The sequence below is a fragment of the Alosa alosa genome, chromosome 11, assembly GCF_017589495.1.
Source record: "Alosa alosa isolate M-15738 ecotype Scorff River chromosome 11, AALO_Geno_1.1, whole genome shotgun sequence".
NCBI classification, from domain to species: Eukaryota; Metazoa; Chordata; class Actinopteri; order Clupeiformes; family Clupeidae; genus Alosa; species Alosa alosa.
This window is the reverse complement of record NC_063199.1, coordinates 3,743,880-3,771,379: the sequence shown is the minus strand read 5'-3', so window position 1 is coordinate 3,771,379 and position 27,500 is coordinate 3,743,880. Positions and strand designations below refer to the sequence as shown.

Sequence of the window (27,500 nt, the reverse complement as noted above, 5' to 3'; positions counted from 1 at the left end):
CTTCAGGATGCACTAATGAGTTGCTAGCCACCGATGTGTCTCACGGCTTTGAGATATAGCACAAAGGGATGGAGGACCATGACACACCGTGTGTGTCCAGTGACCGTGTGTGTGTGTGTGTGTGTGTGTGTGTGTGTGTGTGTGTGTGTGTGTGTGTGTGTGTGTGTGTGTGGAGTATCTGGATGAGTGTAAATAGCACATGCAATGCGTCAAAGAGCCTGGCGGTGGCATATAGGCATTGGCCTCCACCCCCTCATCCCTCTCCTCTCCACCTCCCCCCAAAGCCCTGGGGCCTGGAGACGCTCAGAGGCCTTACACACAGCACCCAAATGGAAATGCCAGTACTGTGGCGACCCCTGTGACCTGCAAATTGGCATTTACGATGATGTCATCCACAGAGGGCAGCTAGTCAATGAGGCGGGGTGGGGAAAATGTGTGTGTGTGTGTATATGTAGATGTGTCTGAAGGGGGAGGAGGGTAGGCTAAAAGAGGCTCTCCCATCTGCCTCCATCCGGCGGGTGTAAAACACCAGATCTCAGTCTGGTTTGTAGGGTGGAAAAGGGGGGCAAGACGGCAGCGACAGCATCCCACCCCCCACCCCCCAATTCTCACTGACATTCCACACCCTGATGAATGGGTCGTATTTCACTGCCCTGTACCAGTGCCCTGACCCCACTGGCACTGTATCTCACTGAGCTGATTGATGCACGTCGGCCCCTCTGCCTCCCAACACACACACACACACTCACACACACATACACACACACACTCACACTTCACTTCTTCCCCAGGGAGGGTTTGCTTCTCTTGGGGGGACTGGAGGGGAATGAGGGTGCTTGACCGCCCTCTGCCCCTTAGCCTCTTGCACACAGAGAAGAATGAGGGACAGACAGATATAGAACTCAAAGCAAGACTTCTGTTTCCCCTCCACAAAGTTCTCCCCAGGCCTCCAGAGCCCAGGCGGAATGCGTCAGCGGAAATGAATGCCGGACTAGGAATTCCCATTTATGAAAGGGAACGCAGCGGCAGCAGAGTCCAGCAGTTCTGCTCTGCTCAGCTCGGCCACTCTGCTGGGATACATCTCCATTGGCCAGCGGAGATTCAGTTTCCTTCCTGTTCGATTCCATTAGCGGTAGCTTATTGCTGTGGCATTGCTCAGATGTTTGAGTGAAACCTGATCTATGATAATGCTTCCATGTTAGTCTTAGGGCCTGTCGGCTTCCTGGAGCAGTGGAACAGTGTTGTTTCATCCACTTTAAGGGTAGGTCCCTAAGCCTCATCCACATACTGGGCTTTACTGTAATTATACCCAGCTTTCTAGCACACAACCTCAATACAATAAGACAGGAAATTCCTAGATGCAGATGGTAATGATAAGATGTGAGAAGTAAGATATATGATATAATTATGTTCTTATGTAATTACGTTATATAATTATGTATGTCCCTTTATAGGCTTTGAGCCCTTCCCTGTTATACAAACTGACTGTATTTTTCCCTCAGCATCGACCACATTCAGAAGTCTTCAGCCTTGGCACAGCTTCTTAAAGTGTTGCATTTTGCTCTAGTGGGAAAGCCAAATTTGAGGTTGCTGGGTTGCTAGATGGAGATTATAAGATGGCTGGATCAGCAGAGATCTGCATTGAGTGTCAATGCCAAGAATGCAGCTAGTACGTTTAATTAGCCAGCATAGTTCAGCTCTCCACCAATCAAATGCAGCCACTCTTGGCAGAGCTGACCTCTGATTGGCCTGGATGAGGCAAAAGAGGAGGGTGCAGGGGCGGGTGGGGGGTGAGGAATGTGGCACGCAGCCAGAGCCGCAGAAATATGAAACGCCACAAAATCAGAACTCCCCATTGAACTTTGACCCCTGACCCGAAATGTCACACTGTTTTTCATTAGCTGTCACTCGCCCGTCATGGTCGTGCAGCAGAGCCATGCACACACAGCAACGAGGATTCTCAGGGCGCCACAACCTCCCGCTTTCCTGTGTCTGTGCGGAGACAATGTGTTTTCCCTCACGACTGCAAAAACAAATGCTCCAAAACAACCCCTCAGTGAATGGGACTGACAGACCGACGTCCTCCTCTTCTGTAAACACCGACTCCATCAGCTCGCTGTCATTCGCTCTCTGACACTGTAACGCGCACCTCTGCACGCACACTCGGCGATTGGTCAGTTACGAACGACTGAGTTTGACTAACGAGATCAAATTAAGTGGTGGTCACAGTTTCCTGAGGATTGTAATGAGATCACATTAGGCTGTGGTTACTGATGACCTGTCAGAAACAGAGGTTGCCATCACACCCCGATACTTTTCTGGGGTAGGGCGTCTCCAGAGATGTGGGGCAAAGGCTTGATGCACACACACATACACAGACACACACACACACACACACACACACACACACACACACACACACACACACACACAAACACAATAGGTTCTGAGGATGTCCAGGAGACCTTTATGGATGTTGTCCATGATATAGCCTACCACAGTGGACTATCATAGTACAATTCCTCCCTATGATATGAAATTGCCATCCCGTGATATCAGCAATATACAGTAGTTGATAACATGTTTACATGAGTGCCACAATGTAGGCAGTTATTTGTAGAATGAGAGCAAGCATGGGGGATGGTTTAAAGCGTAGGCAAGGAAGAAGAGTTACTCGTTGCTGATGGTTAGGAGTAGGTTTTATTGTTTTGGATCTGTGTTTGTGTTTGCATGGCCCTCAGGACTGACTTTGATCTGGCAAAAAAGATAGTGGTGAATGGTACTACGTCTTGCCTTCTATTTTCATATCGTCATATACATTCGTTATCCCCAAAAATATCATGAAATGTTGTGATTTTGTTTTAAGTCTATTGCCCGTTTCTAGTAGTCTCACTACGTATGTGGTGGTCAGTTTCCAGGGAAACCTCAGGTAAGTATAAGTAGGTATATGTATATATACTCTTGAGATCAAAAAATATATACTCTTGAGATCAAAAAATTGGGAAATTTGGTCTCTGCATTTATCCCAATCCGTGAATTAGTGAAACACACTCAGCACACAGTGAACACACAGTGAGGTGAAGCACACACTAATCCCAGCGCAGTGAGCTGCCTGCAACAACAGCGGCGCTCAGGGAGCAGTGAGGGGTTAGGTGCCTTGCTCAAGGGCACTTCAGCCGTGCCTACTGGTCGGGGTTCGGAGCAACCCTCCAGTTACAAGTCCGAAGTGCTAACCAGTAGGCCACGGCTGCCCCCAGGTATGTTTGGTCTGACCAATTTCACAGCTGATAATCAATGATGAAATCTCCTTCACAATGAATGAATCTGACTTGACTAAATACGAGTGACGGTCTAGCCATATCCTGTGTGAATCATACGCCTGGAGATTCTAATGCGACTAGAATGTGCACTGTCACTGTCATGTGCTGGTGGCTCTTCTGAAAACACGGCTGAAAGAGCTGCAGAGTCCATCCACTCCCTCCACCTCCTTCTGCTGAAGTAATCTCTCAGAGCACAACACACTGCACTGCCAGAAGGAGAGAGAGAGAGTTGAAATCCCGGAGGAATGCAGCAGCCTAGTCTCATCCCAGGTTTTCTCGCGCTGCGGAGTTAGGTAATTAGAGCCTGTTGGTTCAGGTACTCTGAAGCTGCGTGTTTAAAGAGTGATTCAGCTCCCATAGGGTCACCCTGTATCACAGCCCTGCCCATAGGAACAAGGCTCCTCTTCCTGGAAATGATGGTGGAGTTAGCCCCGCATTCCAGCATTCCACAGAGCCGGAGGGGGGGAGGGGACCTGAGAACTGTTGTGTGTGTGTTTGTGTTTCTCACTCTGTGCGTGTTTAGCTTGGTGCAATTATTTCAGCGAGCATGAGTGTGTGTGTGTGTGTGTGTGTGTGTGTGTGTTTTTTTGTTTGTTGTTAGTTTGTGTGTTTGGGATTGCCTGCGGCTTTGTGAGATGATATGAGGGAGAACAATACTGTGACCTGTGCGTTCCGTCTGCCGTATCAATGGGAGGTCAGCAGTGTCGTTTGTCACTGAAGTCTCTGTAGGCCCACCAAACCCCCCACACACACACACACACGCCTGCCACAGAAGCTCCACTGACCAGTACCACCAGGTCATTCTGAGGCTCACACATTACAGGACACACTGCCAAAGAGATTAGGGGAATAACAAGGCAAGAAAATCTTGCCTTGGTGGCAGTGCCTGGGAGGCACTTCCTGTGCAGCCCACCTGTCTCTCTGAGAAAAATGCACACACACACACACACACACACACACACACACTTACACACAGAGTTTATTATGCACGTATACGCTCAGATGCTCACAGTGTCATTGCTCCTCAGGGATTGGCGAGGAGTAACTCCAGTCTCATCCCTGAGAACACAATCAGCTCCCATCCTACAGTGGCAGCGCCGCGCCCCTGATAATGCTATTAGCTTCCTGTCTCATTAATGCCAGTCTGCCCACGATGGTGAGGCCAGGAGATGAGAATTAGCAGAGACGCCACAGCAGATAAGGCTGCCTTTGCTGAGGAAGAGTCAGACCTGTTAAGCTAAACAATATCCACACACATACACACACACACACACACGTTCACACACAAAAGGAAGATGCGCTTTGTGGGTTTTAATCATCCCAGCGCATTAGCGCGTCTCACCGATAAGAAAGTAAATGAAAATCTGAGAAATTTGAAATAGGCAAATAAACAAATGCAATTATCTATGGAAATGAAGGTTGACCGAGCTCCATCAATCCCATTACTCCAGGGGATGGGTTTGTAAACACTCACACAACCATTCTTTCTTCCTTAATGGGAGCGGGGAAGCGCCTTGTTTTTTCCTGTCTCCACACCAGATAGAGAAGAGAGGGGTCTTATCCACTATCACAGGGGGAAGGAGGGGGGGTGCAGGGATCCTGGAGCAGTTGGGGGGGGGCAGCTCCAGTGGGCTTTGGGCAAACTGCCAGTCTGCAAGTCTGTGAGATAAGTCAGGGCCCTCTGAAACCTCTGGTGCAGCATCCTGTGAGAGAAGACTTTCTGCTGGAAGCGTTCAAGGCGTGTTTATATCTGAGCATAATGCGTGTGTGTGTGTGCGTGCGTGCGTGTGCATTTGCCAGTTTCTGTGTGTGGTCAGCATGCCTGTTCGCTTGTGAGAATTTGTGAGATCTGGTGCATATGCGTGAAGCGTGCTTGTATGAAAATGCTGGTGAGATGCCTGTGTCTGTGTGTGCACTCGCGTCCGTCTGTTTGCAGCATGTTAGTCTGCATGTAGTGGAGAGCTTTGTTGCTCTCTAAGTGGTCTTAAAAGGCCTTAGTGACAGGCTGCTCAGTAGGGTCGAGGATCAGAGAGGCGACCCAGAGAAGAGACTCTTTATTTCTCTGTCCATCAAAGCCGCTTTTGGCTGGAGGCACGGATATGAAAGAGCACAAGGATGTGCATTGTTTTGGTTCGCACAGCCCCCTGCATGAAGTCACAACAGACCAAAGCACACACACACACACACACACACACACACACACACACACTATACCGGATGCCCTGCACACTATGAATGGTTGTGATGTGTATATGAGTATGGAATAGGCCATGGGAGGTTTGCTTTAATTATAGTCATCAGGACCGAACTAATTAACCCCGAATTACCATCGCTGGTGCGGCACCTTAAATGGCCCCTTTAACCAAGGACATAAAACCTCACATTGTAAGGACGTCGGCATCATCTGTTCCATCTCGACTGGGAAATCTGACTGTGGGGGTGAGTGTCCCCTGGAGGGATGTGGGTTATGTTTCAGATGTACAGGGGAATGATTGAGTGAATGTGTGGTGCAAAGACACACAGGCATACAGTCTATAGTGATGGATATAGTGGATTAATCAGTTAATGTACTTGTTTTATATGACATCATTCTTCACTGAGCTCAATCCAGGGTTGTAAGGGCTCTGAGTCAGAGTTTCGATTCTCATCACATCAGTGTTGGGTAGTCTGTAAAAAGGAATGCATAATGTGAGACAACATACAGATGGAAAATAGTTCATTACAGATTGTATGTTAGAGTTTCAGTATTTGTCACTGACATGACATGAATTACTCAACCACTGCATTTAAACCTTGTTTTGGGGGTACATTTTGTCGTTGTTTACCATCCTGTAGGCTGTCTAAGATGTGTTTGAGAATGATTCAAATAACTGTATATTTATTCTTGTTTCTTTATTCAAGAAAAACATTAGTGAAAAAAAAACGCCCATCCTTTGTGAGAGTGCTACCTCAAATGTCATGTGACGTCTGGAGCCTGCAGGTGTTTGCAGCCCTCAATTCAATCTGTTCAATCTGACCAAAGAAGGAAATTCTGCCTAGACATGTTTTTCAGCTCTAAATGACTTCTGACCGGCAGCGAAAAGAACGAAAGAAAGAAAGACAGAAAGAAAGAAAGACAGAAAAAAGATTAAAGAAATATGGAGGGGGGAAAAAAGACACGTCCCAACCTCGATTCAGAAGGAAATGGGATTTCCATATTAACACTCGGAGTGACTGAGCCACATCTGTGGTCCTCAATGTCGGGCCTGTTCTACAGAGCGGACCCGGAGAGGGAAGAGAGAGGGGAGAGGGGGACTAGTGTTGTCAGGCATGTGCTGAATGTCCCTATGACGAAAGCGGCCGGGTCGGTGCAACCGTGAGTGGGTGTTTGGTCCACTGGTCGGGGCACGGGACTGCAGAGCCTTTGGTCAGAATGGGTCAGGCTCGGGCAGTGTGTAGGTGTGAAAGAATGCATGCGCCATTGGACCAGGACCACTGCCAGCCTCATGCTCACACAATAGAACCAGTGTTTGGGCCGATCCCAACCCCGCCCCACACGGACCCACTCACCCCTGACAGCAGGACAGTGTGGCAGAGCTTCTCATCGCTATCCGTGTGCCCACAGAAAGGCCAGGAGTTAGGATCTACTTAGGATTTAGTTACAGTTTCATCACTCTGTAAACTGAAGACTCCCATAGACTTGCATTGGGAGGCATGCTGTACATTGGCTGTCACAGAGCGAGGTAGCGAGATAGCAGACTTCTTGGGAGCCAATCCAGACCTGACCATGATCTGGTGCGGCCCTATCTCTGTCACACGCATTCCAAAGTGGACTGCAGTTTGGTGTTGTATGAGACATTCACTGGGATCTACCATCTGTATTGTGGGGAATTGGGTGTTCCCAGTAGCCGTGGAAGCTTGGTTCAGCCCTGACGCGCGTGTCATTTAGGATCAGTGTCCCTCCCCCGCTACCCCTCTCCCTACTCACCCGTCAAGTGGTGGGGCTCTGATTTGTGAGGCACTCCGTTGGGAGTGTGTGTGTGTGTGTGTGTGTGTGTGTGTGTGAGTGAGTGACTGGGGGTGGGGTGGGTTCATTAGCTGATGAGCGGGAGGGGGCGCTAATTGAAATGGTGCCTGACGCGATGGAATAATCTCCATGGTGACACCAGCCCTACGGTAATTGACAGCTGTGATCTCAGTGCGAGAGAATGTGTGTGACAGTCTTAGTGTTCCCCTGAGATGGAGCAGAAACACACTAATTTGATTTGTGTGTCTGAATGTGTGTTTATGTCTGTGTGTGTGCATTATTGGTAGCTGTACTGGTCCTTGTGTGTGTGTGTGTGTGTGTGTGTGTGTGTGTGTGTGTGTGTGTGTGTGTTTCTTAATGTCTGAGACTCGTGGAACCACTGGAATCCATCTTCTGAAAGTGCCTCATGGCGTGAGTGGATGAGCAGCGCAGTCTCCATGGAGACCAGACCCGGCGCCCCGTCTCCACCACTGCCTCCCCCAGCCCTGAAAAGACCGTCGCTGTGTCAAGATAAGCGCTCCAAAAATCCCAAGGCGCATTAAATCAGGGTGGGGATGGTGGGAGGGGGGGGGGACTTTTTGATGTGACACCAGCGGTGCGCACTTAATACTGGCCCTCCCCTTCAGTGAATTGGTGCCCCTGACGCCTGACAGTGCCGCCTTCTGTATCAGCCATGGCGGCGGGCTCATGAGACGATGTCAGCTGTGTGTGTGAGAGAGAGAGTATCCCACGTCTGTCCACCTCGCACAACTCTTGCCAACATGGGGGTCTCCAGCCTCTTAGAGTGGCACTGAGTCTTCTATAAAAAACAACATGGAGGCGGACTCTGGCCTTTGTGTCGTGGTGTGGTCAAGAGAACGGAGTCTGTGTCTCATGATCAAGTTCTGCCTTGAAGCCTACTGTGGTGTGTGTGTGTGTGTGTGTGTGTGTGTAGGTATGTGTGTGTAAGGAGCATGTGTGCATGTATATAAAGTGTATTTATGTATTTGTGTGTGTGTGTGTGTGTGTTGTTAGCACTCTAGATGGCATCCCTATAAGCAAGAGTATTGATGACAGAGCTGGCCCCTAATTTGACCTCTTGACCGTGTCACTGCTGTGTGAACAGCTAGGACTGTGATGTCACAGCCTGTGTAGGCACAAGTGTGTGAGCTCTCTCTCTCTCTTGTGAGACACACATACTGTGTGTGAGCTCTCTCTCTCTCTCGTGAGACACACAAACTGTGGTCCTCATATGACTGTGGCACTCATATCCACAACTAAAGCTGCCTCATACAACCCTAGACACTGACTCAGACAATGGGTGCAGTTTGGTTTGATTTATTTAAGAACTCAATATAGAGTTTTGCATCTCTGTTAATGTGATAAGTGCATTCCCTTGCATTCCCTTCATTAAACATACAAGCGTGTATATGTCTCACCCATTTCCTCATCAGTATTGGTCAAGAGTGTGAATACTTTTGTAAGCACTATGTTCATTTAGTGATTCCTCTAGTTACTGGAGCTACAAAGAAAAGAAACCAATTTCTCACTACAAGCAGACAGCCAAAGAGAGAGAGAGAGAGAGAGAGAGAGAGAGAGAGAAAAAAAAAGACAAAGAATATGCATGTCTCATAGAAAAGTAGATGGGGGAGGTGTGTGTTAGTGTGTAAGGGGCAAGAAGAGAAAAGAAACTGCAAAAAATAAGTGCGTGTGTGTGTGTGTGTGTGTGTGTGTGTGTGTGTGTCCCTCTGAGGTCCGAACAGAGGCACACTAAACATTCCTCACAGGCAGGGGCGAGAGAGAAGCCAGCACTCATTAGCATAAGAAGAGCTCCTTCAGCCAATCAGCTTCCCCAAGTGAGAACGTCCGGATTGAGAAGGAACTAGGAGGGTGTCGGGTTACTGGGCATTCTTCCCTCCCTCCCTCCCTCTCTTGCTTTGGCTATGGAGAGCGAGGGAAGGGAGGGAGAAAGGGAGTCGGAGAAAGAGCTTAGGACAGACGTGCGCAGAGAGAGAGAGAGGGAGAAGTGCATGGGACACTCTCATTCTTGCCCTGTGAGATCACGGAGCTGGAGAATGTGTTAGGATCTGTGCCATTCGCCTCTTTTTTTTCCTCCACTTCTGGCTACGGAGACAACAAGGAACTTTAACTCGAGGTGGCCGGTTGCAGGGACTGTTTCCTTGGCCAGATAACGGGCCGTTAACTCTCCTCTGGAGTCACAGCAACTCTCCGAAGGGGGCCGAAAATGAATTATCTGGTGAGTGAGTGACTGTGAGTCAGTGTGTGTGTGTGTGTGTGTGTGTGTGTGTGTGTTTGCTGTTCTCGTTGCTGTGTGAACGGTCAGACTTGGCTTTGCTAAATGCCTCAGCTGTGAGAGTGACTAGGTAAAGAGAAGATAGAGGAACTGAAGGAAAACAACCAGGGTTAACATTAACTGGGTTTCTTTTCATTTTAACCTTTTGTGTATGAGACAGACAGAGTTTGACCAGCTTTTTGAAGGTGTGTGTGTGTGTGTGTGTGTGTGTGTGTTTGTATGTATGTTGAGACTGCACGTTTGTGTGTTTAGCGTGAGTGTTTGTGTGCTTTCATATCTGAATGAAAGAGCCTCTTGTGCTGTGTCAGGCCCAACATATTTAGAGGTAAAAACAGTAATGAAATGAAGAGGTAAGGAGTGTATTCTCTCTCTCTTTCTCTCTCTCTCTTTCTTTCTCTCTCTCTCTCTGTGCCAGACCTGCTGTGTGAGGTGGCTGTCTCAGGGATTTTTAGGTGTATTTTTTTCAGTGCCTTTCTTTTTTTCCTTCTGTGAGCATAAAGAGTGAGTCTTTTTGTGGAGACAGAGTGAAAAGCGGGAGAGTGTTTGGAACAGGATGAGTAGAGCTAGAGAGAGAGAGAAAGAGAGAGAGAGAGAGAGAAAGAGAGAGAGAGAGCCATGGAGCTTCGGCGCTGTGCTGCCTCTGCTGAGTCAGGAAAAAGTTGAAAGATTAAGGTTTTATGGTGGGAGCAGAACGAGAGAGAAAGAAAGAAAGAAAGAGGGAGAAAAAGAGAAATAAAGAGAGGGAGAAAGAGAGGAAGACTGTGAGAGAGGGAAAGAAACAAGAAGACAGAGAGAAAAGGAGAGAGGGAGAAACAGAGAGATTGAAAGAGTGGCTGCTCAAAGCTCTAGCAACCAGCATGCTCTCTGCTCATTGCCATTGTTTGAATGTGCTGGCATTTTGTCAGCTCGTAGTCCTGTGTGTTTGTGTGTGTGGGTAGCTTTGCTTGGGCTTTGGTATTTAAATGTTGCGAGGCTGGGCTGCATTTCCGGCTGACAGCGGACAGCGTTTCTCAGCTCCAGGACTGAACCCCCTGGAGTGAGGTGGGAGATTCCCCTCAGCTGCTGCCATGGTGCGTATTGGGACAGGCCGGCAATTACTGAATCAACAAAACCCACGCGTGTGACATCCACATTCAGGGTTGTTTTCCCCCTCTCTGTCTTGATTTTGACTCATTGAGGCAGCGGTGACAGTTATTTGATTGTGAGTGCTTGAGAGCTTTAGGCTTCTTAGTCTAAGTTGATGTGCATGTTGAAGTTGTTTGTGAAGTTTTAAATAAAAATTTAAGTCAGTGCTTCAGTGTATAATCACTCGAGGTTTTTTTTGTCAAACATTTGTGAATCCATAGAGTGACTCGTCCCTAATTCTACCCAGTAATCTCTTTAAATATCCCCAGTCCACCTCGTGAAGCTACGTAAGATAATTAGCCACCACTGGCCCTCCGAGTGAGTGACTCTCCGGTCTGGCTGAGCTGTTTTTAGCTGGGGCTGAGCAGCGGGGCCCGCCGTGATTCACACAGACTAAAGTAAACACACAGTGGCTCACGCTGCCTGCCTAGCAAGGGGGTCCTCCAAGAGGGGCACAGAGCGAGAGGGAGAGAGAAAGCCCAGGCTTTAGCTCAGGCTCAGCCCAGGGAAGAGAGAGAGAGAGAGGGAGAGAAGAGCTGGGCTGTATGTCCGAGGTCCTGTGGCCCCCCAGCGTGAATACCCTGACTCATCCCTGACTCACGGGCCCCTGATGGCTCTTGCCAGGAGGGGAATTCCTGCTCCAGCAGCCTTCTCACAGTGCCCACTGGGGGGGTCTACATGGGGTATAACAGCACACACACACACACACACACACACAGCCCAGTCCCACAGCACAGCACCCATTCACTGGAAGAGATTAGAGATGGAGAGAGGGTCATAGTGGAATGTCATGTGAAGTAATGGAGAGGGTCATAGTGGAATGTCATGTGGAGTAATGGAGAGGTCATGCATGGGTGAGTCAGGATGGAGCACACAGCACCTTTACTCAGGGTGGGTCAGTCATGACACAGGTAGGGTGCGTGAATAACAAATGAGTGTGTGACCTATTTGCACACACTAACTTAAAACACTGAATTGACCGTAATAGGACCACCAGCTTACACAGAGTGCTAAAAGTTATGTTAAGCTGCACAGACAGCCAGCCCAACATCCTTAAGTACTGTAATGTAGCTCACGCACGTAATAAGTATTCTGTCGGCCAGGCTGCCATGTTTAATCATGTAAATATGACCTGTAACATGACGTCTGTGAGTGTGTCTCCTCTGCGGCCGACCGAGCTCTGGAGGTGTTTTTAGAACTGCTGAACCTTGAGTAATGTCACACTCTCACCCTCCTCTCCCCGAAGCTGCCAGACTGCAGGTTTCGACAACAGTAGTTGCTGTTTCATTTATTTTATTTTTTTTGCGCCTGTGGCTTCGCTGCTATCACTCCTAATCCCTTAAACATAGTGGAGCAGCCATCCAGCCTGAAGCACCTCCAGACGCCATGCTACGCCAGCGCTATCTCCCCAGCAAAGCCCACAGCCTCGGGGCATGAGTTTCAGCTACCGCTCCTAGTTGCCGTCAGACCGCTCTCTCCTCTCTCTCTCTTTCTCTCTCTCTCTTTCTCTCTCTCTCTCTTCTCTTTCCCCTGAGGCACCTGCCTATTGTTAGGGATAATTGTGCCAATCTGAGGCGGGGATAGACTCTGAGATTGAGACGGAGGCTTTGGCAGATAAGGGGAAGAGATCAGAGTGCTGCCTGGCCGCGGTCACACGCCTGCTCGGGGCCCAGCTCAGCGGGGGCGTGGGTTAGCGCGGAGCGGGTAGGCAGTCGTTTCTGTCCGGTCGTATTAGCGCATCGGCTTTTTGATGTCGACAAAGTCACCGGGGCGGGGAAGGTGCAGCGGAGTGAGGGAGGGAGACGGAGGAAGGAGGAGGTTGGTTGGGATGAGCCGCTCCAGCCTCAGTGCTGATAGAGAGCGCTCGCTCAACTTGGGCAAACCCTGGCACCTGCCCACGCACACCTGTGCCCCAACATTGTACCTGGCAAGCATTCGGTAGGCAATGGATTCCATTGAGCGGGGCCGACAGAAATAGAACTGAATGGTAATCAACACAGCTGCGGCGGACGGGTTCAGCGGTGATGTGCGAGGTTGTGGTCAAAACAATAGAATCTGATGTTATTGAATATCGGAGGTGGAGTGCGCACTCATGACGCCGCTAATGTGCTGAGCATCGCGGAATGAAGCGGAATGAGCTCCATTTTGAGGGACGGCGCTCATAAGACAAATGTGACCTCGCCATATCCAGCCAAACCCCATTTGGCCTGGTGGCCATGATCACGAGGCCCTCTCCTTCTCTCCCTCTGAGAACTCCATGTTCTCCGTACTGTATGTGTGCACACTGATTGTCTGCTTTTTCCAGACAGGCAGAAATCCTTGGGTCGCTTCTCCGATTTCTGGCCTCGTCATTCACGCCGGACCACTGGAATTCTGGTCTGAGGTCACAATGACGTTGCGCACCATTCTGGAAGCGAGCGAGCTTGCAGCCCTATCGCAGGCTGTAATTTTTGGATATATTACTGGGCAAGGGGGAGGACCCTGTGCATGGGTTTGGCAGTGATGAGGGCTGTTTCTCTCTTCTCTGAGGGACATGAGGAGATGGAGCTCTTGGTATGCGAGCACAAGCAGTTGCCTGAACCCCGAGCGGAGCGCTGTTTTGTTATCTCTTACCAAGTCCTTATCGTCTCCGTGGAGGTGACCCCTTGCTGTATAAACCTGGCCTGGAAGCATGCAGGGCATATTGTCATAATGTGCTTTCCTTGGCACTGGGCTCAGCTCCACCAGTAAACCCAGCCCGGTAGAAAATGGCAGCGCTCCAGTGCTGAGCCCAGAGATGTTTTTTTTTACCTCTGCTAACCAGAGGTGTTGCAATGTCGTATGGCAGGAAAAAGGATGGGCAGGCTGAAGGCTATAAGTGTGCTGTTTGTTTTCCTCTGCCTTTGTAATGATTCACTCCACTCACTGTTAACTGCAATTCTATGCTCTGATAGGCAGTAATATCAGTCACTGGTTGATGATCAACTAGTATTGGGCAGTGAGTGAAGATGAAGTGTCTCTTCTGGAATGTTGACTCATGTAGATGGTGTGTGTTGTACAGTGAGCTTTATAGAAGTACATGTGTGTGTGTGTGTGTGTGTTTGCAGGAGTTGTAGGTGGCGTGGGCTGTACAGTGGGTTGTAAGGTCGTAAAGGGGGATAGGAGTGGTGTTGGGCCACCTGTGGAATGTGAGGTAACTAGAGAGGTGCAGACAGGCTGTGGAATGTCACGGTAAGTGGGACGCTGACAGCCCAGCAAATGGGAGATGGGTCTAGACTTGAAAAGGGAATGCCAAAGGGAGTGTTTCTATCTCTCTCTCTCTCTCTCTGTCTCATTATTCCACTCAAACTCTTTCTATCCCACACCAAACACTTGTTCACATATACAGAACCCCACTCCACCATTCAAGGGGTCCTAAATTAGATTTCTATAAGTAGCATTGCTGCCTCAGAAGTTGACAGTATAAAGTCCACCTCTCTTGCTCCCTCTCTCTCTCTCTCTCTTTCTCTCTCTGTCTCTCTGCCATCTCCCCTCTCCTTCTCTCTGTCTCTCTCTATCTGCCATCTCTCTCTCTCTCTCTCTCTCTCTCTCTCTGTCTCTCTCTCTCTCGCGTACATGTTTCGTCTTGTTGGCCTGCTGTCCATTCCACACATGTTGTTGACAATGGTTTGGTTGAAAAAGTCAGACCCTGAGGATAGTGCTTTTTACTGCACACACAAACACTGGTATGGAGATTCCAGTGTAGATTGGAGTTTACTTTGCTCAGTTGTCATCTCACAGTTATGATGGTATCCAGGTTTGTTTGTGTTACCAAATTCTGGTTTTGGTGGAGTGCTCTGGTTTGTGGTTGGCCTCCAGTTTCTGTCATGGGATTTAAGAAGGACCTGGTCTTAAGCTTTCACAGAAACTCCCTGTACAAGTGTATTTGTCAGTGCTTCTAAGAGTTGTCTGTGTATCTGCGTCTGTGTGTGTGTGTGTGTGTGTGTGTGTGTGTGTGTAACAGATTGCAGACGCTGTTTACGTTCAAAACAACATGAGTGCCAGTTGGGGCTGAGTCACGTTGGCCCGCCTTTCCCGGTCCCTCCCGTTAGCGTCTGCACGATGACAGCTCCGACTGATCTCACTGTCTGATAGCCCGTCTGCTCCGCTGTGCTCCGCTATGCGCGGATCCCGTTAAGCACAATTAATCACCGCAGGGAAACAAGCTACTGTAGTCACGCTGTGGACCGTGGACAAAAATGCTATAAACCCTTCTATTTATTTCCCTTTGCTCTGTAAATGGACACAAAAACAAGTTCTGTGGTGCATCTTTTTTGTGTTACTTTTGTGACCTTGAAAGAATAGATGTTCAGGACCCAACTTCGAAAGACTGCCCATGAAGGAGTTTATGTGTGTGTGTGTGTGTGTGTGTGTGTGTGTGTGTGTGTGTGTGTGTGTGTGTGTGTGTGTGCTTATGTGTTTGTGTGTCTACTTTCCTGGGAAAACTTTTATCGCCTCAGCAAAATATTGAACTTGCTGGAACTTTCCTTGTACAGACTGACTGTGCTCTCATTATTAGTGTGTGCTGTTGCATTGGGTGCTCATAGAAGGGGATGTACGCTCTCCCCCTTAGCCTACGGAACAGACACAACGTACTTCCTTCAAGTCTAAACAACACAAAGATGGACCGAAACATTTACCTTTCGGGCCAAGGCCGTTTTGTTTGGGCAGACTCAGGTGCTTTCATGTTATTTCAGTAACAGTGTCTGCCGTGGCTTCGCCGGGGCGTCCATCTGTTTTGAACTCGTAAAAAAACTTTTGACGGTGGAGTCGGCGGGGGTGTTTGGTTTGTGCCGGAGAGTGGCCGTGGCGGCCGAGGACAGAACAAAGGGAGAGGGAGGAAAAGTACAATGGCTCAGACATAAAACAACACCGTCTGTCCCTAAAATGACTTACTGCCACCTCCCTGCCTTTGTGGCTGCTAAGAGAAGAAACAAGAGTCGTGCAGGCCCCCACCCTCTTGGCCTTGGGTCGAATGTGCACACAAAACATGCGCACACACACACACACACACACACACACACAAAACACACACACACACATGCACCCCTCCTAGGACTTAACTAGAGTTTGTCTTGTGCATTCATGAAAAGGCAGAAAACAAAAGCCATAACCCCAACCACCACTCCTCAGTGCATGTACACATACATACACACACACACACACACACACACACACAAAAATGCATACACCCATACATAGTTACACACACTCTTAATACACACGCTCTCACTCATGTTCTCAGACACACACACACACACACACACACACACAGTGCGTGTCTTCCCGTCCATTGACCTGTCTGTGCGGCGCTCGCTGCACCAGCTGCCACATTACTTCCTGGCCAGCGCTCCCGTCTGAATGAGCCACCACGGCCCTTTCCTTCCCTCTCCCAGCTCCCCTGCATCCCTCTCTTCCTCTCCCCCATCCTGTGGAAACCCCTCTTTCCCCCCCTCCCTTCTCTCTCTCTATCTCTGCCCGTCTCTCTTCTCTCTCTCTCTCTCTCTCTCTCTCTCTCTCTCTTCTTTCTCTCTCTCTCCCTCTGTTTTGGCTCTGAGTTAACTCCATGCTCCTTGTGGCCTCCTAAGCCCCCTCTCGAGCTTCCGTGACCCTTTTAAATGCAAATGGATGAACTTTTAGTCCAGCGATGATGAATTTCCCTTTCTTCCCCCTCTCCTCTCTTTTTCTCTCTCTCTCTCTCTCTCTGTCTTTCTGTGCGCCTCTTTATTCTCTTCCCCCTTTCTTCTGGTGTGAGATAATAAAGTCTGGCGTCAGACTCCGTCTGCTCCTGGCTCGAGGGGCGCAAGGGAAAGGTTTTGACCGGGGGATTGCCACAGTGGTGGTCCTGGGCTTGGGAAAGTCATGTCTGCCTGTGTCAGCATTAAAAAACATTTGGAATTTGTCGGCTGTTACTTCCATGACTCGGTAACGTCACGGCAAAACTAAGCAGTTGCTTATCAGAGATAAGAAATAGCACAATCATCTGGAGATGAAGTTGAAGAATACATTTGACTGGTTTGTGTGTGCCCATAGAAAGAGCTGCTTTTTTTTGTCTCTGAGCCATGTAGTTCTCAGAGTATTTTTGAGGGAGTGAGTGTGCTCGAGATTGGGCATTCCTTTGCGTAAGAGATTCAAATCACAGTCATCAAGTCATTCACTCACTCCTAATCAGAACCGCATATGAATCACTCTACAAACACTTCCAGTTTCTGAGGACTCGGACGAGTGAGAGAGAGAGAGGGAACTTTAGAAAGAGTGGATTGTGTGGGAGTGAGAAATAGAGAGAGAGAGAGAGAGAAAGAGGGAGGGAGGGAGAGAGAGAGCTCTGCAAGCAGAGGATTGAACTACTTTCTGTTCTAGAAGGCAAAGTTCACTTCTTAGCCTTTGTGATGTCAGCAGGGCAGGCCCCCTCGTACATTCTGACACGCAGGAAATGCCATTACAAGAGAAGGAGACAAAGGAACATGGAACAGGAAATACCATATGACATCAGAAACCAGTGATTTACATTATTTTCAGAACTTGTGTGAGTGAGACAAATACATATCCATTGCCTGTATGGATAATGATCTCTTGATGAAACTGTTTATCTGAGTAGTGGTCCTTTTTGTTTTTATAAATCATGTATTTTTGTGAGTTGTATGTAGATGCATGGTGTGTGTGTGTGTGTGTGTGTGTGTGTGTGCGTGTGTATGTGTGTGTGTGCATGAGTGTGTGACTGTGTGTGTGTGTGTGTGTGTGTGTGTGTGGTGTGTATGTGTGTGACTGTGTGTGTGTGTGTGTGTTCAGAGCCTCCATGGCGACATCGCAGACAGCTGCTAACAGCCGCCGAGCCTCTCAGGCGCTATTGTGCAGAACCGTGTAAAGCACAAGCCTCTTTAGGCCTGGCATGAAACACACACACACACACACATACACATACAACCGAATGACTGTCCCCTCCGTCTACACAAGCACAGCATTCTTCAAGTCACTGAGGCCTCCCTCTCTCTCTTTCTTTTCTCTCTCTCTCCCTCCCTCACTCTCTCCCTCTTTTGCTTCTCTCTATTCCTGTGCCTCTGCACAAACACAGCATTCATCATGTAGCTGCTGCTCTCAGACACTTAAAAAACACACACAGACAGGGATGAACTCAGTCTCGGCCCGGCTGGGCATACACACACACACACACACACACACACACACGGATTTGCTGTGATACTGGGCCTGGGACTGGGACCGGTGTCTGGCGTGACTGAGACACCCTTGTTTTTGAGCGTGAAGACTGGTGGAGAACTGGGTAGTATAAATAATGGAGAGCTGTGTGTGAGAGAGAGCAAATGGCCCGTGCTCTCAAATGCCCCAGCTCCGGGTTCTGTGTGCAAGTGTGAAATAGAGCAAACACTTCCAACAAATATGGCAGAGACCATCAGCCTTCTGTGGTGGAGTATTTTAGGTATCTGTGTGTGAGTGTGTGTGTGTGTTTTGAAGCTACACTATCCTGACTGAATGTGGGCTAACGATCCCACTGTGAACCAATCCCTTTCCTCCGCAGCTTTCGCCCTCCTCTAAGCGGTGCGAGACCCCAGGCCAGGCCCCAATCTTCAGCTCCATGGCCCAGCGATGGCCTATCTGTACCCAGGCATGGAGCAGGGGGAACAGGGGGTGCAGGGGGCAGGGCAGAAGGGCAGTATCAGGCTGAGATAGAAAGAGAGAGAGAGAGAGAGAGAGAGAATCTCCGTGGGTCAGAGATGAGAGGCCTGAGCCCCTGTTCCACCCCATCACACTGCCCCACTTGGAGCAGAGCCAAGGCGCTCGAGGAGATAGTCCAGCACTCAACGGGTGGTTTGGGAAAGAGAGGCACTGGGAAAGGAGTGATACAGAGGCCGAGCAAGAGAGGGAGAGAAGAGTCTCAAGCCTTCTTGACACTTATTTTCTGTAGTCTTAGTCTACTAACCAACTCTGGGAATAACATGACATGAGGTGAGAGGAGACCATTCATGTTGGGAGCCCACACACACACACACACACACACACACACACACACACACACAGTGTGATCGAGTGGCACAGGGTGAGTGCACTTCATTAAGGGGTGCTTAGAGGGTCCCGGCCAATGGGAGCTGGCCTAGCGCCAGCCACTACCACTCTCTTATGGCAGGCCAGAGCGAGAGAAAGAGGGAGGAAGAGAAGAGAACAGAGGGAGGTGAGGCCTGGGAGGAGGGGGAGGGCAAATATTTGCTCTTGCGTCAGCCTGGACCTGTGATTGTGGGCGTCTCTGTGTGTTCAGTGCAGATGGAGCCTGTGTACTGTAGTGCGTGTGGGCCACTGGCTCATGGAGGGCTTTTTACAGTACCCTGTCAGGCCTGGAGAGTCCGTGCTGGTCCACTCTGACACAGGCCTTTACCCCAGCATGCACTCACACACCCTTCAGTTCACCTCAGGGGTCAGGAGTGGTCATTGACTCTGAATACTGGGCTGCCACCAAAAACAAATATGCTCGGTCCAAATGAAATGTGTGCGAAGACACTGTGTGTGTGTGTGTTGGTTGGCAGGACTTCACATTGACACCCTGTTCTTGCCTGACCGTACATTGTGTGTGCCTGGTTGCATGAAGAGCTCCGTGTTAATGATCCCCCACTCTCTCTTGTTCTCCTTTCCAGAATGTTCTAGCCAAGGCCCTCTACGACAATGTGGCGGAGTCTCCAGACGAGCTGTCCTTCCGTAAGGGGGACATAATGACGGTGCTGGAGCGCGACACGCAAGGCCTGGATGGATGGTGGCTCTGCTCGCTGCATGGGCGCCAGGGCATCGTCCCCGGCAACCGCCTCAAGATCCTGGTGGGCATGTATGACAAGCAGCAGCAGCCAGTGCAGGGCGGGCAGCAGCAGCCGGCCATGCCCACGTCACAAGCCGGCCCAGGGGGGCTCAACCAGCTGGGCTTACCCGCCCAGGCCTACGCCAAACCCCCGCCGGGCTCCCAGTACACGGCCATGCACCCCGCCTACTCCTCCTCCCAGGCCGCCCCCACCAACACAGACAGCATCTACATGCTCCCACCCAACCACGGCAAGCCGGCACTCTCCAGCGTCTACCAGGTGCCCCTGGGCCCCCAGGCCCCCCCCAAGGCCCCCATGCTGGCCCAGAAACAAGGCGCCCACCCGCAGTACTCGGGCAAGGACATCTACCAGGTGCCCCCGTCCATGGGCGGGCTGGGGCAGCAGGATATCTACCAGGTGCCCCTGTCGGCCGTGGGTCAGGGCATGGGGCAGGACATTTACCAGGTGCCCCCATCGGCCGGGGGGCCAGGCAAAGGGCAGGACATTTATCAGGTGCCCCCTTCCATGAACTCGACTCAGGACATCTACCAGATCCCCCCCTCGGTGGAGAAGAGGAACTGGGACCCCTCCAAGCCCCTGGGGAAGGTAAGAGTCCATTTAGAAATGTGTGCGTACACTTACATTCAGAAGACACACACACACACACACACACACACACACACTCACACACCTATAGACATGCAGCGTTGTGGAATAATAATCAGTCACAGGGGGTGAAAGAAGAGGAAGAGAGTTTCTACACACACACACACACACACACACACACACACACACACACACACACACGCACACACACACATTCACCCACATACACAAAGTCCCAAACCTAGACGCATAGACTCACACAAGTGCAGTCTCCTTAGTGTTTATGCTTGTGGTGTGTCATGGCTGAAAATAGCCTCGCCGCTGAGATATTTCCAGCGTCTCCTTCATTCATCTCATTCCCTCTCTGTGTGCGGCCGTGACTAAGAAAGTACAACTCATCCCAACTGTGCACTTAACATCTCCTGTTCAGCTACTCTCCGATTCTCATCACACGTCTCTTGGCGGAGCGATGACGGAAGAGTACGAGTCCGACTCGAGGTGTCTCGTCTGGCTTCAAATGGCAGTAACAAGAGAAAGATCAAACTGTGGGGAAAAAAGCGCAAGAACGTGGACACGTTCGTATGAGTGTAACAGTGTCACTGTAAACAAGCCAGCAGCCAGAGAGAGAGAGAGAGAGAGAGGAGAGAGAGAGCTGCTGGGATAATAGACAGGGAGGAGAAAGGAGAGGAGGAAGAGGAGGAGGAGGAGGAGAGGCGTGCGGTGCTTTCACATAAATAATTCAGTAGTGCCGCAGAGTGCAGCAGGGATTGGGGGAGGTGGGGGTCTTCAGTGTGTGTGTGTGTGTTTGGGGGATTGGGGTGAGTCAGCGTTTCTGCTGTGCTGCCGGAGGCTGTTGCTGCTTCTGCTGCTACCGCTGCTGTGGGCCACCGGGTCCAGGTTAAGCGCATTTGGGCACCAGGCGCCAGGCAGGGTCCACGTCGTCCATCCCCCTCCCCCCTGGGAGTGGCGGGGGAGCCGGGGGCCAGGCTTAGCGCACTCTGCCATATGCAGGAGTAGGAGCGCTGGCAGGGCCAAATGAAGTGTGATGATGGGGGCATGGGGGGCAGAGAGGTACAGCTGTGTCCCCCTTCCCCTGTACATGCACACGTGTTCACTTAGGGGCACTCAAAGATACATACACACCACACAAACACACACACACACACACACACACACAGAGAGAGAGGATCCCCTTGGCTGAGTGTTTACCATGGCCATTCTTCTCAGTGTCCCTATATCTCTCCCTGCCTCAGTCAGTGTGTCACTGCGGGGCAAATGGTGAGTAGGCTTTAGAATGTTTCAGGAAGGTTCTAGATTGTTCTGAGGTCACAAAGGGTCGCTGGCAAGCTGGTGAGTACAAGACAAGATGGGACAGAGACGCAAGGGTCATAAGAACAGACAGTGAAACTGCAGGGGGCCATCTACTGTCTCCAAACACCCCCTCCACACACACACACACACACACACGCACACAGTGACCCCTGTGCCCTGCAAAAGGCCTGGCCCACACAGCTCTCACCACAGTCCATTCCACCCCTCTAGTGAGGGATGAGTGGAGGATGGAAGATCGCCATGCAATCAGTCATTTACTAATAGAAAACAAACACACATTGACCACTTATCAGTGTTGACTGGTGTGGATAAGACCAAAGAAAACACAAGAACACCCACCATCTGCGAGTGGATGAGGAAAAGAGAGAGAAAAGGAGAAAAAGAGAGATAAGAAGAGGCCAGAGGTCTTGACTGGGTCTGGCAAGTCCCCCTGAGGTCAGGGCTGGGCTGGGTTAGTGGAGAGGGATCGTTCAGGCCTGTCTCGCACAGGTCATGAGTCACCGCTGTCTCATGATCACGCCCGTTCCTGTGATGATACATACGAGGTCACTCCCAGCTCCCGGCCCCACGTTCTCACGATCCCCTGCGTATTCACACGGGGAAATGGCGGTAATCGCCATGGCAATAATTCTAGACATATAAATGATTGGAATTCGATTGCTGCTGCTGCTGTTGATTAGGGCTCTGTGGGTTTTAGTGTTAGTGGCACTGTTGGAGTGTAGCCCTTCAGGACTGTGTGTGGAGGAAGATAGGCAGCGCTGGGTTTTTGTTTAGCTACGTGGTTATTCTCCCTTCGGTGTTAGTCAGGCCACTGCTGTTGATTCTTTGTATTTTTCCTCTGATTGTCCTCTGTTGTTATCGGTCGTCCTTGTGTCCGTGCATGATACACACATGCACACAGATATGCACTTACACATACACACACAGGCACACACAAACACACACACACACACACACACACGCAATCACTCACACTGTGGTACACACTCTCACACACACACACACAGATTTCTCCCCTGCCAGTCTCTCCTGAGATAAGGAGTTCCTGCTGAGAAGAGACGCACACACACATACTGCATGTGTACACACACACACACACACACACCACACAACACAGCGCATGCATTCATATGGAAAAGCTGAAAATTCCCGTAGCCTTTTCTAGCCCCAGACAGGAGAAAAGCAAGCCTTAAGAGCTCATTCATATGCATTCAGCACAAATACAAATGCAGGATTGTGAGTACTAACATGTAATACTGCTACAGTAGCAGAAATCTCTCTCTCTCACACACACACAGACACACACACACACACACACACACACATACACAGATCCCCACAGAGACGTCCTGTGCGTCACTCCTGTGCGTCATCTCAGTTAGATGTATGAGCCGTAGTAGCGACAGTGCTACACACACACACACACGCACACCCACACACACAGAAACCCCAGATAGATGGGCAGCAGTTGGATGCGGCAGTGAAAGGGCCTGTGACAACAGCACCATGGTACGGCGAGACCCCCCCTGCATGCTGGCGTCTTTGAAGGGACGCGGGGGGGCTGGGGCCCTGATCCCCCTCAGCTGTGCCCAGGGCTGAGTGTCCATCCTGGGGCAGTCGAGGGGCGCGTGCCGTGCGGGGGGCTGATTACAGCCGGCCGAGGCCACGGGAGGCGGCAGCTGGAACAACTGTGATTGGGCCGACATCAAAGGGGCGGTTTAGGAGGGTGCGGTGGCACGCGCCACTCAAAGCCCCGCCACACGCCTCCAAGTGTGTGTGTATGTTTTTTGGGGGGGGGGGGGGTTGTGGAATGCTCTTCTGCAGACCCTCTCTAATTATCTCATTCCCCCATTCTGCTGTCCAGCCACCCCAAGTCTTGCATTCTGCCCGTCCAGCCCTTCTTTTTGTGTCACAATCTCGTCACTGTGCCAGTCTCTTCCCTCTCTCCCTCCCTTCTTTTCTCTTTCTCCTCACTCACAGAGTACTATGGCCTCTCTCTCTCCATTCTACCCTCCTTTCCAATTCAGTCACTTTCTCCTTTCTCCCTTCTCTTTTAGTCTCATTCTTCCCCCTCTCTCTCTCTCTCTCTCTTTCTCTTTCTCTCGGAGGACTCCGGGGCTCATTTTGCTCTGGCCAAATGAGTGTTTTTGTGTTGGTGGCTTAATCTTTTTAGACTGCATTGGTATTCCAGCCAACCGCCCAAAAGCACACAGAGCCTGCCTCGCTCTAAAACCATGGCAACAGATCACCACTGTCAGGAGGAGGGACAAACAGAGAGAGGAGACTGACCACGGGTCCCCTCCTCTGCAAGAGACTCCTCCATCAGTGCTTCAGTAGGATGTATGTATGTCTGGAATCTAATATTCTCCCTGAACTAAGCCACAAAGACTCTCAATCAAGCAAGTGTGTGTGTGTGTGTGTGTGTGTGTGTGTGTGTGTGTGTGTGTGTGTGTGTATTCCATTCTAGACCCCTGAGTCAGCTTTGAATGCCCATTTAATTAGCATGGCCATTAGCATAGGATGTGACCCTCCTCTGCAGTGTTAATGGCTATTTCCTAGCACGCGTGGGCCTGATAGCACTGACGAGCTGCTCACTGGAGCTCAGCTTAAGCATTAACCTTTCACTGTTTACCCAGCGGCTTAAGCTGTACTTTGACCTGTTGAGGTAAACACCTAGGTAGACATACAAAATGACCTGACTATCTCTCTTAGATGAGTCAAAGTCATTGGTGAGGCCCACATTGAACTGCAAGTGTGGTAAAACAAAAATCTAGTCAAGTTACAAAAACATATGCTTGCTCCACTGGTGCACCAAGTCAACTGATCTGCAATGAGTCAGTTACAATTTTAGTTAGCTAAAAGAAGAAGAGAAAAGACATTCTTAGTGATACTAAGTACCTACCATAAGAACCATTAGACACTACTTCCTAAGCCTGCAGTTCCTATCTCTGTGTTGATCGCTGGTGCTCTCTGAGCTCATGGCTGGAGGTGTACAGCACACTGCAGTGCAGCCAGGTGCGGCCTGTTTGAACCCAGTTACCCCCCTCCTCTCTACCTACCCCAGGAGTGGAACCGGGCAGATCTAAGCCTGCCTTATCACCCGCAGCCACTAATGCCCCTCTCTCAGGTGTGTTGAGGTGTTTCAGGGAGCAAAGAGTGCTGATAAGGAGCCGAGGGGAGGAGAGGTGGTGAGGGTAGTGTGCGGTTGGGTTGGGTTGGGTTGGGTAGGGTTGGGTTGGGTTGGTTGAGATTCCTCTGGAGTGTCTTTCTCTTTCTGTTTTTCTTTTCTTCTGAAGCTTCTCCTGTTTTTTTTACCCTCCACTGCTTCCGCCTTCCTGCCCTGAAAGTAAATGGGTAATCTCTGGGGCCTTTGAAGATGCTGGCCAGCCGCTCACCTGAGCTGGCAGAGGAGGCCCGGTGACGAGGGGAGGGGAGGCTGGGGCTGGGGCTTGGGGGAAGCTTATCTGCGGGAACAGGCAGGTTTGTTTGGTGTAGAGGGGGGTTGGATGGGGAGGTAGGTGGGTCTGTAGGGTATAGACTGGGAGACTTTGCAGAGGAACTGAAAGGGAGGGAAAACAAAAGTTGTGTCTTACTGCTGCCAACCCCCATTTAATCCACACACTCTCAGACACACTCACACTCACACACAAAACTTTATTGCTGCCGCAGTCAGTGATGTCTTAGCCTCACCTCTGTACCAGTAAGGCTTCATCTACTCACAGCGGTTTCATCATGCATGCATTCCTTTCTGTGTGTGTATGTGAATGTAGCATATCTGTGTGTTGTTGATATCCATTCCAAACCTAGTGGGGCAGCTCATTTGAAGCGCATGGGCAGCCAGCGCACTGCTCCTCTCTCCTCCTCTCTCCACTGCTCCTCTCTCTTCCTCTCTCCTCTGCTCCTCTCTCCACTGCTCCTCTCTCTTCCTCTCTCCTCTGCTCCTCTCTCCCACTGCTCCTCTCTCTTCCTCTCTCCACTGCTCCTCTCTCTTCCTTTCTCCTCTGCTCCTCTCTCCACTGCTCCTCTCTCTTCCTCTCTCCTCTGCTCCTCTCTCCACTGCTCCTCTCTCTTCCTCTCTCCCTCTGCTCCTCTCACTGCTCCTCTCTCCACTGCTCCTCTCTCTTCCTCTCTCCTCTGCTCCTCTCTCCACTGCTCCTCTCTCTTCCTCTCTCCTCTGCTCCTCTCTCCACTGCTCCTCTCTCCGCTGCTCCTCTCTCCTCCTCCCTGCTCCTCTCTGTTCTGCTCCTCTCTGCTCCTCTGCCCTGCACTGCTGTGCTTTGCTGTGCTCTGTGGGGACTGGAGCAGATCTGAGGCCCAGGCAGGCAGTGTGGCTTCTGCGGCTCTTCCCTCCTGAGCCTGTAATCTCCAGATCTGTGCTGCTCTTCCCACAGCATTCCTCAGCAGTCCTCCTCTCCCTCCTCATCCTCTCCTCACCCTCCTCCTCTTCTTCTCCTCTCTTCCATTCATTCCTCCACCCTTTCTGCTCCTCCACCCCTCAGGCCAGGTGCCTCCCTCTACTCCCTCCACTGCGCGGCACGCACAGGCAGGCCGGGGGAGAACACTCTGAGCTTTTTTTTTAGGATTCCCGATAGTTCCTCCCATAGAGCCCTGCATTGTCGTTCCCCGCCTTTTAAATCCCATTTGTGCCTTTTCTTTTCAGCCCTTTTCCTCTCTGTGATCAGTCTGTCTCTCTCTTTTCTTTCTCTCTCTCCCTCTCTTTCTCTTTCTCCCTCTCTCTCTGGGTCTTCATCGGGGGGCATAACATGTCGTAATGAAGAGCTGTGCAGCATATAGAGAGTGTGTGTCTTAGGCTCGGGGCTCCTCCAGGGTGTGTGTGTGTGTGTGTGTGTGTGTGTGTGTGTGTGTGTGAGCGAGACGAGAAGAGACTGTCTCGGGGCCTAATTGCTGCTGCTGCTGCTGCATTGTGTGTGTGTCTAAAAAGGGCCCCATTCATTGGCTGCAGCACATGGCTGCGCTGCGCTGCGTTGCGCGCGCTGGAGCAGATAGTGATGGCCATGGCGCGGCCACACTGCTTTCCCCACCGCGCCCCGCCGCCCCCATGCTGCTCCAGAGATCTTACAGAGACGCGGTGAGGATGTGCCACTGCCGAAATGCTGGCGGAAGATCAGGGAAACGTTGCAAGAGTGTTGTCTCAGTGTTGCATCAGCAACACTTTCAGAGGCTTGCATTCAACCGGTGTTGGAAGAATGTCAGATGAACGTTGCAGAGACGTTGTGGAGACGTTGTCATGATGAGAGGGACACAAGCCTCTGCCTACTGCTGTTGTTGTTGTGAGGTTTTGCCATACTCAAAGGAACACAGTGGTTCAAATGGAGAGTAAGGTGGTTTTGTGTGTGTGCATGTGTGTGTGTGTGTGTGTATGTGTATCATATGCTGATTGCTTTCACTACTTCAAGGAGCACGAACCACACTTTCTTGATGGCACACAGCTGGTCTCAGTGGAAGCTTATTAGCTTTCTTGCTTTTCTCTCACATGGCATCCAAAACCCACCTCCTCCTCTGATGGGTGCCAACTTTTGGAGGTTGGAAAGGGGGGGTAGAACATGAGCCGGAACAGTCAGTGAAGTGGCTCTGGGTCAGTGCCAGCGACCAGTAGGCTTCCATACTGAGGGTGCCCATCTGGCTACCACCCTGCAGGCAGCCCCTTGCACACACACACACACACACACACACGGGCTTTCAGGCTGAAAGGGTCATTGATCATCGGAGAAAGCACCTCCGCCCGCTGCGGATGCCCTGCCTCCGGGACTCATCGGTGGGCTCCAGACGGCCTTGCTCAGGCTACGGCTCAGGCTCAGGAGGAGGCTGCTCAGGCTGGCCGGGCAGCAGGGCTCTCAGCTTCAGTAAATCAGAAGCAGCAGAAAGAGGTCACTCTCTCTGTCTCACTCTCTCTCTCTCTTCCTCTCTCTCTCTGTCTCCGTTTCTCTGTTTCTCATCTTTCTTTTTCTCTTTCTATTGCTCCTTTTGTTCCCTTTTATCTG

The 27,500-nt window shown here is 50.5% G+C and overlaps 1 protein-coding gene across 3 annotated transcripts in view; it reads left to right on the top strand.

Moving 5' to 3' along the window:
* The window catches only part of bcar1 (BCAR1 scaffold protein, Cas family member), a 79,508-nt gene that overhangs the window by 32,974 nt on the left and 19,034 nt on the right, over nucleotides 1-27,500 (top strand). The window contains exons 1-2 of one of the 3 annotated variants that reach the window (XM_048256821.1): nucleotides 9,246-9,562; nucleotides 19,405-20,166. In XM_048256821.1, the coding sequence (XP_048112778.1) occupies nucleotides 9,551-9,562; nucleotides 19,405-20,166 (774 nt within the window). In that variant the 5' untranslated portion in view covers nucleotides 9,246-9,550. Of the gene's footprint in view, nucleotides 1-9,245; nucleotides 9,563-19,404; nucleotides 20,167-27,500 lie in introns of those variants that run through there. The other 2 variants (XM_048256819.1, XM_048256820.1) reach the window with 2 other exon arrangements.